Source organism: Clarias gariepinus, chromosome 28 (genome assembly GCF_024256425.1).
Source record: "Clarias gariepinus isolate MV-2021 ecotype Netherlands chromosome 28, CGAR_prim_01v2, whole genome shotgun sequence".
NCBI classification, from domain to species: Eukaryota; Metazoa; Chordata; class Actinopteri; order Siluriformes; family Clariidae; genus Clarias; species Clarias gariepinus.
In genome coordinates, this window is record NC_071127.1 from 9,092,436 (window position 1) to 9,108,266 (window position 15,831).

Below are 15,831 nucleotides of genomic sequence, written 5' to 3' on the forward strand. Positions count from 1 at the left end.
CAGCGTTTTATCGAACATGGTGACAAAGGACAGACTAAGTCTTTAAAAAAAAAAAAAAACAGGTCATTTAAAAATAGCAAGCACACGTGAGATGAGGGAGAGAGAGTGCCACAAGAAGAAAGAAAAAGAGAGAGGAGGCGAGACAGAGACCTGCACCATGATTCATTCCTGCAGTGGCTTTTTGTTTTTTATTTAAACAGGTTTCATACACAATAAAGGCATGTATAGCATCAATCCACAGAATAGAACCTTATAAGCACAGGTACACAAGTCATCAGGGCAGCAGGCTCTTTTCACAAGCCACCTGCCACATTTACGTACAAGCTCAGAGAAATCCGGCATCTTAAGAGTGCAGTAACTATGGGGGGAACCAGACGGTTTTCTGCATTTCTTTTTAAATCAAAATTATTTGTAAAAATACCGGACCAGATTCATATTAGATTAATGCAGAAAAGCATTTTTTTTTTATTTTGCTGGAGTTCTGTATAGATACTGAGAACCCACAACACTGATAACGCTGCACTGGTAGAAGATAGATAAAATCATTATAATACAAACAGATCTCCTCTTTAATGCATTTATATTCAGAGAACCGCTGGTGGGTGAATTTATACACAGCCAAATAATTCGGACTGTTCCCACTGGTTCCGTTTTTCAATTAATATTTTTTTACAGTAGATAAAATAGGTACATCGATACATCTGTAATCACTTGCATTTACATTAAAGCTCTTTATCTAAAAATGGACAGATTTATGAAAAATGATTGCAGAAGAGACCAGGTATAATATTTTTTAAATACTGAAGAGAAACAAACACAAAAAAAAAGAAAAAAGTGTCATGGGTTTAGGAATTTCGACCATTTTTCAGAAACTTCCGTTTGTCCCGGGTTCGACCTCAAAGCATGATGATGATCCCAACAACCAGCCTGGCAGCTCGTATCAACAAATTATACTCAGAGAAAAATGAAAGGAAATATCCACCCTGAAGTGCATTTAATATGATTATACAACCGAGGAATCTGATTAGATAAGGGGCGTGCCGATATAGAGGACAACAGCACTGGGTGTTCAACTGTAACAATCGTTCGTTTCACTAATTGTTGGTCTCCAGCTAAATGCTATCTTAATTCCTAAAATTCTAAATTAGGGATATGTGTTGAGGGAGTGAGAAAAAAAACAAACGAAAACAAACAAATACAGTGAAACCTTGGATTGCGAGACACAAACACACTCTTACATGCGATTCTTTTCAAAGGTAAAGTCCAGGCTAATTTGTTTAATTTTTATTTTACAGCAGTGATTCCGTTAGTATGTCACTTAATCAAGTGTCATTACAGAGATTTCTTGTTTATTTTTCCGATAAGACAGTGCTTCCGTTGTGTGCGCACGTGTATAAAAAGAGTGGAGAAAGGGTAACTGTGTAAGACAAGAAGAGGGAGAGGGGAGCTTACTTTAGACACACACACACAGCGCCTGCGCACACAAACAGAAACACTTATCTGTCAGGATTTTTTTTCACTTTTTTTTTTAAAGGTAAAGGGCAGGTTAATTTGTTTTATTTTTTTCACTTTATATTTTGTGTTAATTATTTTTATGTACTTATTTTTATGTATATATTTTTTGAGCTGTGGAATGAATAATTTAAGTTTCCATTATTTCTTATGGAAAAATTTAATTTGGTTTACGAATGTTTTGGAATACGAGCCTGCTTCCAGCCTGCCCTGCTTATGCTCGTAATCCAGGGTTCCACTGTATCTTTGATGAGTCTGTGTAACAATTCGGGTGAAAAAAAGACCAGAAGCTTCTTATCTCTAAAATGAAGTCCCAGATTACATTACAATGTGCTAAATTGGGCAATAGTGTTAATGTACTGTAAGGTCAGCGTGAAAGCTGAAGCTTTAGATGTTCTGATCTGTTAGAAAGTGTGTGTGAGAGAGGGAGAGAGAGATGGACTGGCTAAAAGACTTTGCTTCAGGAAGAGATGAAACGAGGGTTGAACCTCACTACAACACTATCGACATGTAGATCATTGGCACTGTGGGTATAAAATAGCATTCGGGTTAAAAAGGCTGTTAAAATTTTTATTAAAGAATGGATCTGGAATGTCATTGTAGATCAGGTATAGATAATAATAATAATAATAATAATATTAATAATAATAAAAATTATATTACATGCAGCTTGTTTAGGGTGGATTTTTTTCCTCCGGTGGGAAAATAAAAAATAAAAAAAACTCTCCTTTCCTGCAAAATCCAAGAGAACAGACCAAACGTACGTTCATGTTGGGAGGCGCGAGAAACCGAGTAGATGAAGCACATCGCCACGTACGTTTGAGTAAAAGTGGGTTTTGATCGACATCAGCGATAGTTGACTCAGTTCACATTAATACAGTATAATCCTCCTCAACCTACATCAGCATCCACACTGAACAGCCACACACACACACACACACACACACACAGTAATGACTACACTCCCCCCCCCCCCTCCTCCCGCCTTAGAACGCCGTCTCATCCCTGCAAGTCCATCACTTCTGACTGTTAAGCGTGAGCGGTTGAGTAATGCGCTTCGCCGAGCCTTTGAGAGACTTGACATTTTTATGCGTTTCTGAAATTATCTCTGACAAATCTCCTGTGCCTGTGTGAGCGAAGGACTGGAACCTTTCAGGGGACGAGCCAGACGCGGACAAACAATCCTGACGAAAGCCTGGGAAATTGCAAGGTAGCTGATAGAGCTGTAAAAAAAAACAAAAAAACAAACAAACAAAAAAAACACGAATGCTTATTTAAAGCTGAAAAAAAAGTCAAATGGTTCATGAAAGGAAAAGAGGTGTTGTTTTTATCCTTTTAACATACCCCTTTTGCGTTATCCGTACCTGGCAAACACACCAGAAAGGAAGGCAGCAGCGTTTACACCCTCACAGTGCATAAAAGTGCGTTTCGAAACATGCTTAGCTAAAAAATGTGCGCGCTCTAATGATCATATTTTACGTAATTATCAAACGATTGAAAAATAATCCAACTCACCGCTAGAGCTATGGCTAAATAGGATAATAAATATATATTAACGTTAACAATAATAATAATAATAATAATAATTATAAATACTTAAATGAAACGAGAAATAAATAATGTATAATACATAACAGAACATAACACTGCCACACAATAATTATATATTTCTTTATATATCTTTCCTAAATAAAGTTGGATTGGATTCCTAGTTTACTATGAGGCAGTAACACTGTTTTTATTTAATTTTTTTTCTCTGAGAGTGAAAAATATTTGTATTCATCATAACATTCCATCAAGTGTTTTTAAACAGGACAGCATCTCTATCAGAAAAAGACCGATAGTCTACTTGTTAATAAACTTAGACTTTTTTTATTTTATTTTTACACCGACTGTAGTAAAACTCTACTTAATTGTTATTTAACTGAGTAAAGAATGATTATCACTTCTGCTCAGCTACCTAACACTTTTATGTTATAATACGAGTAAAACAATAGCAGATCGTTTTTTTTTTTTCGCGTGATCCTTTTCCTCAGTGCCAGGAAATACCTTACTCCTACTGTACAACACTGAACCTAAACAGATTGAATGGCACAACGTAATGACATGATGGACCAGACACGTAACCAATACAGGACACGTCATTAGCTAAGCATTTCTGCGGATGAAACCATGAGTGTGATTTGTTCACGGCCCTCTTTTTTTTTTTTGATGAATTAAATCAGTGCCTGTTATCTAACACAGGTAAATGTGGGATGATTCTCGTGTGATGATCGTTGTGTGAACGCTATGAGCGGAATACTGGCTGTACCGCCTTCAGTCCGGAGGTTTGAGGTGAGTCTACGGTTCCCACTCTTCGTCGTGGTGCTGCGAGGCGATGATCACCACCACTGTAAGGATGGTGCAGAGCACGATGGAGGCGATGCCCACCGCCAGGCTGATGAAGGAGAAGTTACGCGCCTCACGGGACGCAATCTCGGCTGACACCATGTCGCCCCGAGCGATGGCTGTACGCACCTAAACAAGAAAATAAAAATAGGTCTTGTAAAATAAAATAGGAAGTCACTTAACACTGAAATTATTTTATGCCTTGTAACTTTAATTAGCTGTTGTTGTATATGGTTGTTAATAGAAAAATAAGCGATTCAGTTAGATATTCTAGATTCTTTCATGTTGCAACTCATGTATAGTCACACTGGTATATTTATTTATTTATTTTCATTTATACAAATTGATTCATTCAAAAGAGGGCCCGAATATTCTGTAATAACTCTCGCTAAGACGAAGCAATCTCACGAAACAACGTGCTCCTCAGTATATGGAGCTTCGGACACGCCGGGATGCCCCTGAGTAAGACCGATAATAAGTAAAGCGCAAGGCAGTTTCACACTTTCCAATATTTCACCATCTGAAATTGCACCAACCGGATATCCTTGCCAATACATTTAGGGACATGGAGCGAAAAGTCGAAATGTTTTTGGCAGAAAGATCACTTTTAGCATCGTGTGTAATGCAGTCGATTACACATATGTCAAGGTATGTAGAGAATTTTTTATTGATTGATTTTGGTTCAGATTGCTTCATCATTACGAAAGTTATTATAAAATATTCAGGGCCTCCTTCATTTGTATCACCCCGTATTTGCAATTGTGGTGGTAAAATGTTGCAGTTCTTCTGTAATTCTACAGATGGTGCTCTTCAAAGTATTTACACATTGGCGCACATTTAGTAAATTATTTGCTAAATCTGTTTAGAATTGTAACAGAATCTGAAAACTAAATTTGTATTGCTGTAAAAGAAGTACAACAAAACACAGTAAAACTTTGAATTGCAAGTGTTTTGCAAAACAAGGAAAAATTATTTATAAACATCCTACACAGTAGCCCCCTGAACCCCCCATCCCCCCCTTATTCTCTCCCTGGTCTCACTACAGCTAGGATTCTTTTCAAAGGTAAAGTGCAGGTTAATTTGTTTTATTTTTACTATATATTTTGTATTCATTATTTCTATATGACATTGGAGACTGAATTGGAGACTCAATTATTTCTTATGAGGAAAATTCACTTTAATATATGAGTGTTTTGGATTACAAGCATGATTCTGGAACAAATTGTGCTCATAATCCAAGGTCGAAATCGAATCGGCGCCTAAGTATCGTTATCATATTGTATCAGGTGATTCTCGTCCCTAGCTGTTAGTGCACTGATTAGTTCATTAAACATATTAACTGATAGTTACATCAAAACGATCGTGTCACGACAATTGACTATGTATTAATATAATACATATATTAATGTACTATATGCGCTATATACTGTAGCTTTTGTGAACATTTTCAGAACTGTACTTCTGCATGCTATTTTTGAAAAAAAAAAAAATTGCTGAGAAGGATTTTTTTCCTTTATTTTCTTTGTTTTGCAGCGTTGTGATTTTCTGAAAGCGAGCGAACGAGCGCCACATGCTCCATCAGCCTGCTCTAACTGGTGATAAATGATGCCTGAATTCTGAATGTCATGCCTCCTAGGACTTCTAGCCCACAGAGAACAACCACAATCAGAAAGCATTTTTAGGTATAAAATACTGATATAAAATTACAGAGAAATAAAAAAGTAATGTAATGGTAAAAATGCCTACGTTTATTACTCCATAGACTGTTTACAGTGTGATTTGTGATAAAGGTTCACCCTGAGGAGTCATTAATATTCAGATGAATTCGGGACATTCGCTCATTAGCACGGCCGGCTCACCTGCACGGCTTTGATGATGGCGATGATGCCTGTGGGCCAGAAGCAGCAGATGGTGGTGAGCACGGCAATGGGCAGGTAGTCGTGAGGGGGCCGCCGCGGCTCCATTAGAGCGACACCGGGGGGCATTTGCATTGGCACCTGCCCTGGAGCAACACCTGCATGGGGTGTACCGTTAGGCATGTAGGGCTGGCCCTGGAAGAAAGAGAAAGAGGAATTAATAATTCATATGACGTTGATAGGCATCCAGTGCAGCATGGAAGTCAAAGACTAACAGCAAAAACTTTGATTTGATGTCGTAAGTTGACAAAAAATCTGTTATTTATTCACAAACTCACACAACTTAATTAATAATACATCAGCTGCCTTACCGCTTTCACTAAATATACCGTACACTTAACAACCCACTGTTTTGTAATCCTAGTAATGTTGCTCAGAACAGAATGCTATGTGTGTGTGTGTGAGAGACGGATCCTGACTCACCCCTGTTCCGATGGGATACACAGGTACGTAGGCAGCGCAGGGTTGCAGTTGGAGTGGATATCCGAGCTGCAGGTAACCCATGGGAGGATGAGGCACTGAACCGCCGGGCCCGTGTGTCTGGACCGTGTAACCGTTAGGGGCGGCCTGAGGTGGAGGGTTTCCAGGAGGGAACTGCGTCTCATGTAGATACCCCTCGGAGCCAGGTGGAGGAGGGGGAGGAGGGTAGTTGGGTTGGGGGCCACAGCCGGGCGGAGGAGGATGTGGGGGCATGTTGGGGTCCTGCGACGGCAGGTAAGGGGGAGGAGCCATTTGGTTCAGCGGCTGAGTCATGGGCTGCCTTCCTGCTGCCTCCTCGAGACCTGCAATCGAACACAGACGGGTCTGAAGTCAGGTCTGACTGGAGCGTCAAGGCTTGAAAACTGCAGACGTTCCCATACAAATGAAAAGCATCCTTAAATTGTCTAGCATAAACTGGACATTGTAAAATCTTTAGCATTAATATAATCCTGACTGTAAAGGCCGAACTCTGAAGCAGAAGGAAGACTCGCTATTTTCTCATGTGATGAAACTCCCGCTAGCGGAGGTCAGCTTTGCGGTCAGTGTGGTTTGACAAAGGTTCTGGTTTGACATTTCGTTGTCCTAGTTTTTTTTTTTGTGGTTTTGAATTCGTCTACAGAATGAAACCTCAAACCCTGACATTTGTTTCGTAATGAACAGGAATATAATTCAGCCTTAACCTTCATCATTTAATTCATTTTTATACTCTTAGCAAATAAATATTCTAATATCATACAAAAACAAATTATTAAACACCATATTTTATTTTAAATCGACTCCTTCCATTTCATCACAATCACTGTATGTGTATGTTGTGAAAGAGTTATTTCATTTAAAACATTTTTAGCAATCAGCCCAAAATAAGCAATGCATATTTTTTTTTATGCATATATGTTCATGTATTTTTTTTTCTTTTTCTAAAACAGAAGCTTGTCTATAATTCATGGCATGGCCTAAAACATTATTTTAACTTTAATAAATAAAGGTAGTCTCCAACTTACGAACAATCGAGTTATGAATTTCTGCAGATACGAACGGCCCGCAGTACTACGAACATTCGTATGTGCCAAAAAATCACGGAAGTAGCTCACGTGTATTGTACAAGAAATAGACACTGCAGTGCACCAGACCATTTTATGCGTTACCTTGTATATTTGTGTATAAGAGTCGCTTTGTTGGATTATTGGTTATAAATAAATAAATAAATAAATACATAAATAAATAAATATATATATATATATATATACACATATACATACACTCACCTAAAGAATTAGGAACACCTGCTCAATTTCTCATTAATGCAATTATCTAATCAACCAATCACATGGCAGTTGCTTCAATGCATTTAGGGGTGTGGCCCTCGTCAAGACAATCTCCTGAACTCCAAACTGAATGTCAGAATGGGAAAGAAAGGTGATTTAAGCAACTTTGAGCGTGGCATGGTTGTTGGTGCCAGACGGGCCGGTCTGAGTATTTCACAATTTCTAGGGTTTACAAAGAATGGTGTGAAAAGGGAAAAACATCCAGTATGCGGCAGTCCTGTAGGGAAAATGCCTTGTTGATGCTAGAGGTCAGAGGAGAATGGGCCGACTGATTCAAGCTGATAGAAGAGCAACTGTGACTGAAATAACCACTCGTTACAACCGAGGTATGCAGCAAAGCATTTGTCAAGCCACAACACGCACAACCTTGAGGCGGATGGGCTACAACAGCAGAGGACCCCACCGGGTACCACTCATCTCCACTACAAATAGGAAAAAGAGGCTACAATTTGCACGAGCTCACCAAAATAGGACAGTTGAAGACTGGAAAAATGTTGCCTGGTCTGATGAGTCTCGATTTCTGTTGAGAATTTTCAAATGGTAGAGTCAGAATTTGGCGTAAACAGAATAAGAACATGGATCCATCATGCCTTGTTACCACTGTGCCGGCTGGTGGTGGTGATGTAATGGTGTGGGGGATGTTTTCTTGGCACACTTTAGGCCCCTTAGTGCCAATTGGGCATCATTTAAATGCCGCGGGCTACCTGAGCATTGTTTCTGACCATGTCTATCCCTTTATGACCACCATGTACCCATCCTCTGATGGCTACCTTCAGCAGGATAATGCACCATGTCACAAAGCTCGAATCATTTCAAATTGGTTTCTTGAATATGACAATGAGTTCACTGTACTAAAATGGCCCTCACAGTCACCAGATCTCAACCCAATAGAGCATCTTTGGGATGTGGTGGAACGGGAGCTTCGTGCCCTGGATGTGCATCCCACAAATCTCCATCAACTGCAAGATACTATCCTATCAATATGGGCCAACATTTCTAAAGAATGCTTTCAACACCTTGTTGAATCAATGCCACGTAGAATTAAGGCAGTTCGGAAGGCGAAAGGGAGTCAAACACCGTATTATTATGGTGTTCCTAATAATCCTTTGGGTGAGTGTATATATATATATATATATATATATATATATATATATATATATATATATATACACACACATACACACACAGATATATATATATACACTGTATATGCATAATAATGCCGTAAAAAATATCTTTTTCCACCCAAAGTCATTAGAAATCCATTTATACCAACCGTATATCTGTTCTGTGCCCCAAAAAACAAAAACAACAAAAAAAGCAACAGTAATATGTTTCGCAGTTTTATAAAATATATCTTCCAACAATTGCATTTAAAAGTCTTGGCACTTTTTTTTTTTTAGAAATTGAAAGCTGTAACCGTAAATATGGAGCATTTAGACCACAAATTCTGTGTTGTCGTAAACGCGATGTAGAGCACTTATTGTACATCTGTGCTTTCCTGCACTGTTAGTAAATACAACAGCAAAATGCACTACCTTTTTACATGTTATTCGTGTCTACAGATTAATAAATGCAGCATAAATGTTGTACTTTATAGTCATTTTAGGTTGTGCACATGATGGCATAAATATAACTCGAGTGACTAAATCAGCTTTTCAATCAGGTGACCCTGCATGAAATGCCACGTTAATTAACAGGGAAGCATTAGTTTTTTTTTTTTTATCTTGTCTCTACTGTTATAGCGGTGCTAGCATTCATTTTATCATGGTATCATCAGGATAGATCTGTAAGCTTTAAATTTCAGGCTGATGTCTTATACTAAAGTGCTGCTTCAGTATGTATAGTTAATCCTACTTCTGTTTTCTGAACTGCACCAGTGACTGTTCCAGCAAAACACCCCCACAGCATGATGCTGCCACCCCCATGTTTCACAGCGGGGAGGGTGTTCTTTGGATTAAAGACTCAACCTTTTTCCTCCGCACACAGCTCTGATCGTTACGGCTGAACAGTTTGAATTTTTTTTTCTATGACCACAAAAAAAAAAAAAAAAAAAAACAGTGCTGCAAAAGGCTGGTGATCAACTGTGAACTTCAGACTTCCTTCTTTAACGCCGTGGCGATGTTGGACTTTCTTAACGCTCGTACTCTGTGAATTGTTGATCCCTCGACTTCTTCAGAAGCTAGTTTTTGTCATGGGGTTAATTGTTACCTTTCGGACCAGGTTTATTTATCCCTGTGCCTCTTTCCTGAATAATGCAGTGTCTGTGTGTTCCCAAGATTTTTATACTGTATACGTAGGCGTATCATCTTTTGCATATCTTAAAACCTTTACTTGTTTGGAAATTTCTCCTGAGGAGCTCTAAAGGTCCACAGTTTGTAACATTTATATATTGTTAGAGTACCAACACCAAAAAGGCACTTGCTTTTAAATCTCCTAATTAACTTCTGATTATGACAACTGGCCAAACAGAAGCGTCTAAACAAATATGACATATTGATGACAATTTCTCGAACCTTTCAGACTATTTAACGAGACGGTCATCATGGATCATGGTGTACGCAACAATTTGACCTGATCTATTGAATTAAAACTGAAATAAATCTGTCCCTAACAGAATACGGTTCTTCTAATATGACCTTTTATGTGAAGAAAAATAGACCTGGAAAAAAAAAAAAGACTTTTTAGATTTATAATCTGTACACTACAATGTAAATCACGATGAATTAAATTACTCATATACTAACTTTGTTAGCTTTATTCTCAACCTGTAAGAAGTGACACAAAAAGTTATTGCTTTTTTTTTGGTAGATGCAATCACACCTGACCATTATCCCTCACATGTGAGATTGCTGAAACGATTTTCTCACATTAAACTGCACCAGCAATAATAATGTCCTCCCGTGACATCATTGCAACACACAGCTGATCCTCACACAGAAATAACACCTTTAAAGTGTTTCAGGGAGAAGTTTTCCTTCAGCCAAAATGATTTCTTGTCCCTTTTGAATGTGTTACACTGTGTACCATAAAAAAAAGGTATCATGGGAATACATTTGGTCACAAACATGATAGTACAATTATACAATATACAATTATGGGGCCAGGGGTAGCTCAGTGGTTAAGGCATTGGACTACGGTTCGGAAGATCCCAGGTTCAAACCCCACAACCACCAAGTTGCCACTGGTGGGCCCTTGAGCAAGGCCCTTAACCCTCATCTGCTCAGATGTGTAATGAGATAAAATGTAAGTCGCTCTGGATAAGAGCATCTGCTAAATGCCTAAATGTAAATGTAAATGTATACACCAATACCTATACATTTTATTGGAGCCAGTATTAACCTTTGCAAAAGTGGTACAATAAGAGTCAGATCTAATACAAGAGCTACTGTAGGTCAAATTGAGGCAATGTCCTGACCAAGGCAGACCAGGAACATCCCACAAAAACTTTAGTTGTTCTGAATCAGTCCTCTAGCCATCACAATTTGGACCTCGTCAAATGCACTCAAATCCTTATGCTTGTCCATTTATTCTGATTCCAACTTTAGGAACAAAAATAAAATAAAAAATTTACTAGCTGTAAAAAAAAAAAAAAAAAAAAAAAGGTTTACTAGCTGTAAAAAAAAAAAAAAAAAGGTTCACTGGCTGTAAAAAAAAAGATTCACTGACTGTAAAAAAAGGTTCACTATTAACCTTTAGAGGGTTTTGCCATAACAGGTAAAATGGCTCTGCAGAGGTTACTACAGTAAGATACCACAGTGATAAAAAGGAAATAAATATGGTAAATAAAAAGATACCATATTATATATAAATATTATCATTATGGCACATAATCACGCACAATATATTTTTCACAGTATCCTGGTACATGTTTTATAGTACCAAACTACAGTACCATACTTTAGTATGTTTAAATAATGTGGTACATGTAAAACCATGTACCACATTATTTAAACGTACTTAAGTATGCACCATGGTAGAACCATGTACCGTATGGTACCATGTACTGTATCAGCAATTAAGTATATAATATAGTGTAAAAAATACCATGGACCTATTCAAATCCTTTTTACCTTATCATTCTACACACAATACTCCAATACTATATATATATATATATATATATATATATATATATATATAATGTTAATTTATTAAAAAACAAAGACTGAAATATCCCATTTACACAAGTATTCACACCCTCTGTTATAACACTTGCAGTGGTCCATAAGATGCTTCTACGACTTATTGATTAATTGACTTCATCGGACACAATTGGGGAAGGCACGCGACTGTCCATAAAAGCATCACTTGCAAGCAGACTTGAAGTACAAGAAACAATTTAGAAGACCTGAAACAATTTAAAAGTGAAACATAAAATTTGAGATTGAAAACTTTCTGTTGGCACAGTATATACCACGTTAGAGAGACAATCAGACTACCATGGTACCTACAGTATAATAGCATGGTAACATTTCTTATGGTCAAAAAAAAAAAAAGTGATGCTAGTTTATCATTCATTAATTCATTTACATCCTAAGTGTCTAATAGAGCGATATTGAAAGTCTTTTCTCCCTGCTGCTATTAGACTGTACAATCAGAGCTGCTTTTTTACTGTAGACATTGTTTTCTATCTAACCTGCATCGTTTGCTGCTCCATTTATAATAAGATGTTTCATCGTGTTAGCAGTATGATAGGAAACAGCTCTTGGCATTTTCACAACTTTCTTTGAGTGTATGGCGGACTAAACATGACATAATTATAAATAAATAAATGTGTGAATAAATAAGTAAATATAGAAATAAATAAATACATAAATACAATAGACCCTAAAAAATTGTTAAATGTATTCCCGCTTTTGTTTATTAACATATTTCAAGATTTATTTATTTCTGAATTTCCACATTTCTTTAATTATTTATTTTTGTTTTGTCACAATTTTTTATTTATCCATTTTAGATTTTCCACATTTTTGCATATATTTATTTCTGCATTTCCACATTTCTACATGTATTTATCTGGCGGTCCCGGCCTTAGTCGAAACCGTGATTGGTTAAATGAAGTGAAATTGTTTTGACTCAACTAATCATGCCTTGGCTTGTAATGACTGCTGTCTGGCAACTATGGTGTATTTTTTACAAAATACATATGAGTGAACCAGTCTTTATATTGCACACTGTTATATACTGTTACAATATCTTGAATTTTACAATATTGTCACAATACCTTAAATATAGTAACAACATCTTACAATATAGTTGGAATATCTTACATTTTTGCGCAATAGAACTGTGCAATAACACCATTGTAGACTGTGCAATATTATTCTAGTGCACGTCTGTTGTTTGTTTAAAAGTGTATTGTTTTTCTTTTATTTGTATTAATAAACTGTACTTCTGTATTTCTATTTGCACATTTTTCTATGCTGCTGTGACAAAGAAATTTGCTCCCTGTGGCACAGATAAGGGCATTTCTTATCTTATGTTATCTTGACCATTGTCTCCCTCCAGACTGCATAATAATAATAATAAGAAGAAGAATACAAAAACGTGTAACATTTTATTTAGCTCAGTTAATGGTTTGCTGGTTTATATAGTCGCATTTGTGTTAACATAGGTCACCATACCATGAATTGTTCTTTATAAGATTGGGGAACTGATTTGAAATCAGACCATAAGCTAGATACTTTAGTCACCTTTAATTGACTACGTGTGTGTGTTTGCAAGTCAAATACGTCTCATAGTCCTCATTGCATCGTCGAGGACTGATGAATATGAGCTGTTGTTCTTACTCCCATAGCTTTTACTGCAGACACTGTTTCCTACCTAACCTGCATCGTTTACTGCTCCATTTATAATTAAGATGTTTCATCGTGTTAGCAGTATGATAGGAAACAGCTCTTGGCATTTTCACAGCTGGCTTTAATTTGCACCATTAAATCGTGATGATTTTGTGTCATATACCGTACAGTACACACTATGCTTACATCACACAGTGTTTGATGGTGTCAGATGATGAGGAACGATCACACTCTTGGTATCAACGCAGAACAAAAGATGTCTGAGACAGTCACCGCGTTTCCCTTAGCGAACACAAACCCGGCAAAGCATTTCTCTCTCTTGCTCTCTCTCTTTTTCTCTAGAGGCTATCGTGCCACATAATAAAGACCAGATGAGAAAATATCTCAGCCGTCTCGAGAGAGAGACAGGTTTCACTCCATCACTGTGCAGATTAAAAGAAAACATTTTTCTTTTCACTCTGTTAACAGGAAACGAGGGAAGACAGACACCTTGTGATGTGAGACGGACCCACAGCAGACACTGGTGCACAACCTGAAGCAATACACCACAGCTGTCATTTTCACTTTAACTGCAAATTATTTCTAAACCGACGTGAGACCTGTATCTGTGAAATAAGAGCGAGGCTTTGACAAGGAACTCACTGCAGATGGAAAAATGGGTTGCAATGTCACATCAGTGCCCTTATGTCCTTTTAGAATGGGGTTTCAGTCTTCATCATCACTATTATTATTACTATTGCATGTAAATGATAAAAAATACAGATTTATTGGGATTCCATTTTATCCAGACTTGCATTAAACCAACCTGGAAAAAGTCATATAAATATAATTTTCCATAATTTCTGTTGTTTCTTCCTGTAAATGATAACTGAAAAAACAAAAAAAAAACAAACAGTATACTAATGATAATAAATTCACATAAAATAATGTCTTACACAACCTGACAGGGTGATCTCCTTTTATAAACATATGTCAAGGAAAAAAAACAGGCAGATTCTCCATTATCCATAATCAATCACCGGCCGTATTCCAAATCGATAGGGATTCGAGCTGTTGTGCACTAACCAGGGTGCGCGCGCAAAGGAGTACAGCGCGCCTGGGAGGCGCACCCTAGGTAGTGCACGCGCTCGCGAAAACAGTGCGCCTGAGTAGGCAGCAAAGAGCAATTTGGAATACGGAGCAATTAAAAAAAATAATAACTAAATTATGTTTTTTTTCCCCAACATAGCCAAATTTATTTTCTAAGACATATTAGTAAGGAGTTTAATTGTTATTTGGATAGATTATTTAATTAGACTCGTGAAAAAAACAAACACAATAATTTCTTTTTATATAAATAAATGCTACTCAGATTATACACCTGTATAAACTGGAGAAATAGCCTTCTCCTATGTTAAATATTATTCATTAACACACTGTAATCCATTTTCTAATTTCAGGAAAATGAATAAATAATTAATAAAGCATAGCCGAACCCATCAGCTTACCGTGTTTAGCCGACGACATAATGCTCGGTTTATCACAGGCGACGAGTGTTCCGTTGGAAATACGCCAGCAAGCCGCGCGTGCCCTTTGTTTTAAATTTTTTTTAAAAAACAAGAGACGTTAAAAAATAACGGCTGCGAGCTCCCTCAGGTCCTTCAGGCTCTCAAAGCATCTTCTCAGTAATACAATATAACAGAATAGAACGCTCGCAGGTTTTACGGTCTAACACGGTGCCAAGTGTGTGTTCACTGGATGTTTCACACCGCATACACCACTGGACCAGTGAGCTACATGTAGGGGAAAATGGGCTCCTGTCAGCGCATCGCATCACACTGAATTAATCACACACACACACACACGCACAAACACACGGTGTGGCTGTCTTAAAGAGACAGACCAGGAATGAATTATCAATCCAAATGACTTCAAATATACACCTCATATTATGTCTAATATCTAAGGTTGAGTACTGCTTTCCCAAACAAGGTACTCTCATCTACTAATTTATCACCTCAACCTTACTGAAGTGACATCCGAACATTGATGCCTGATCACACTAACACAAGGTTGAGTTCAAAATCATCCTCACGTCGGTTTTATTAAAACATCATCCTATCTCTGCTTTCCTTTCCCCCAATTACTGCTCTGCAGGTGTTAACGTGTTACATGATCGCTAGTTGCTGAAACAACTCATGTTGTTGAACATAAGATATCTGCAAGCAAAATTTGTGGAAGGTGAAAGTTTCTTAAAGAGAATCATTAGTGGTGACCAGACATGGAATCATCAATACGAGCCTGAGAGTAAACGGCATGGAAGTATGGAATGGAAACATGCTCGATTGCTGGCCGAAAGAAAGTTCAAAAGTCAAAAATTGATGCTTACTGGGATGTTTTCTGGGATTCTCAAAGGCCAGTATTAAACAT

General features: G+C 37.5%; 1 protein-coding gene across 1 annotated transcript; it reads right to left on the reverse strand.

The window, feature by feature from the left end:
• Positions 1–312: 312 nt before the first annotated feature.
• prrt1 (proline-rich transmembrane protein 1) lies at positions 313–15,227 on the reverse strand. Its single transcript, XM_053489589.1, has 4 exons — positions 14,910–15,227; positions 6,240–6,598; positions 5,760–5,951; positions 313–4,029 (listed from the first exon to the last, which is right to left on the reverse strand). Exons 1-4 carry the CDS (start codon positions 14,926–14,928, stop codon positions 3,853–3,855), a joined length of 747 nt encoding a protein of 248 aa, XP_053345564.1. The 5' UTR covers positions 14,929–15,227; the 3' UTR covers positions 313–3,852.
• Between the last annotated feature and the right edge of the window lie 604 nt (positions 15,228–15,831).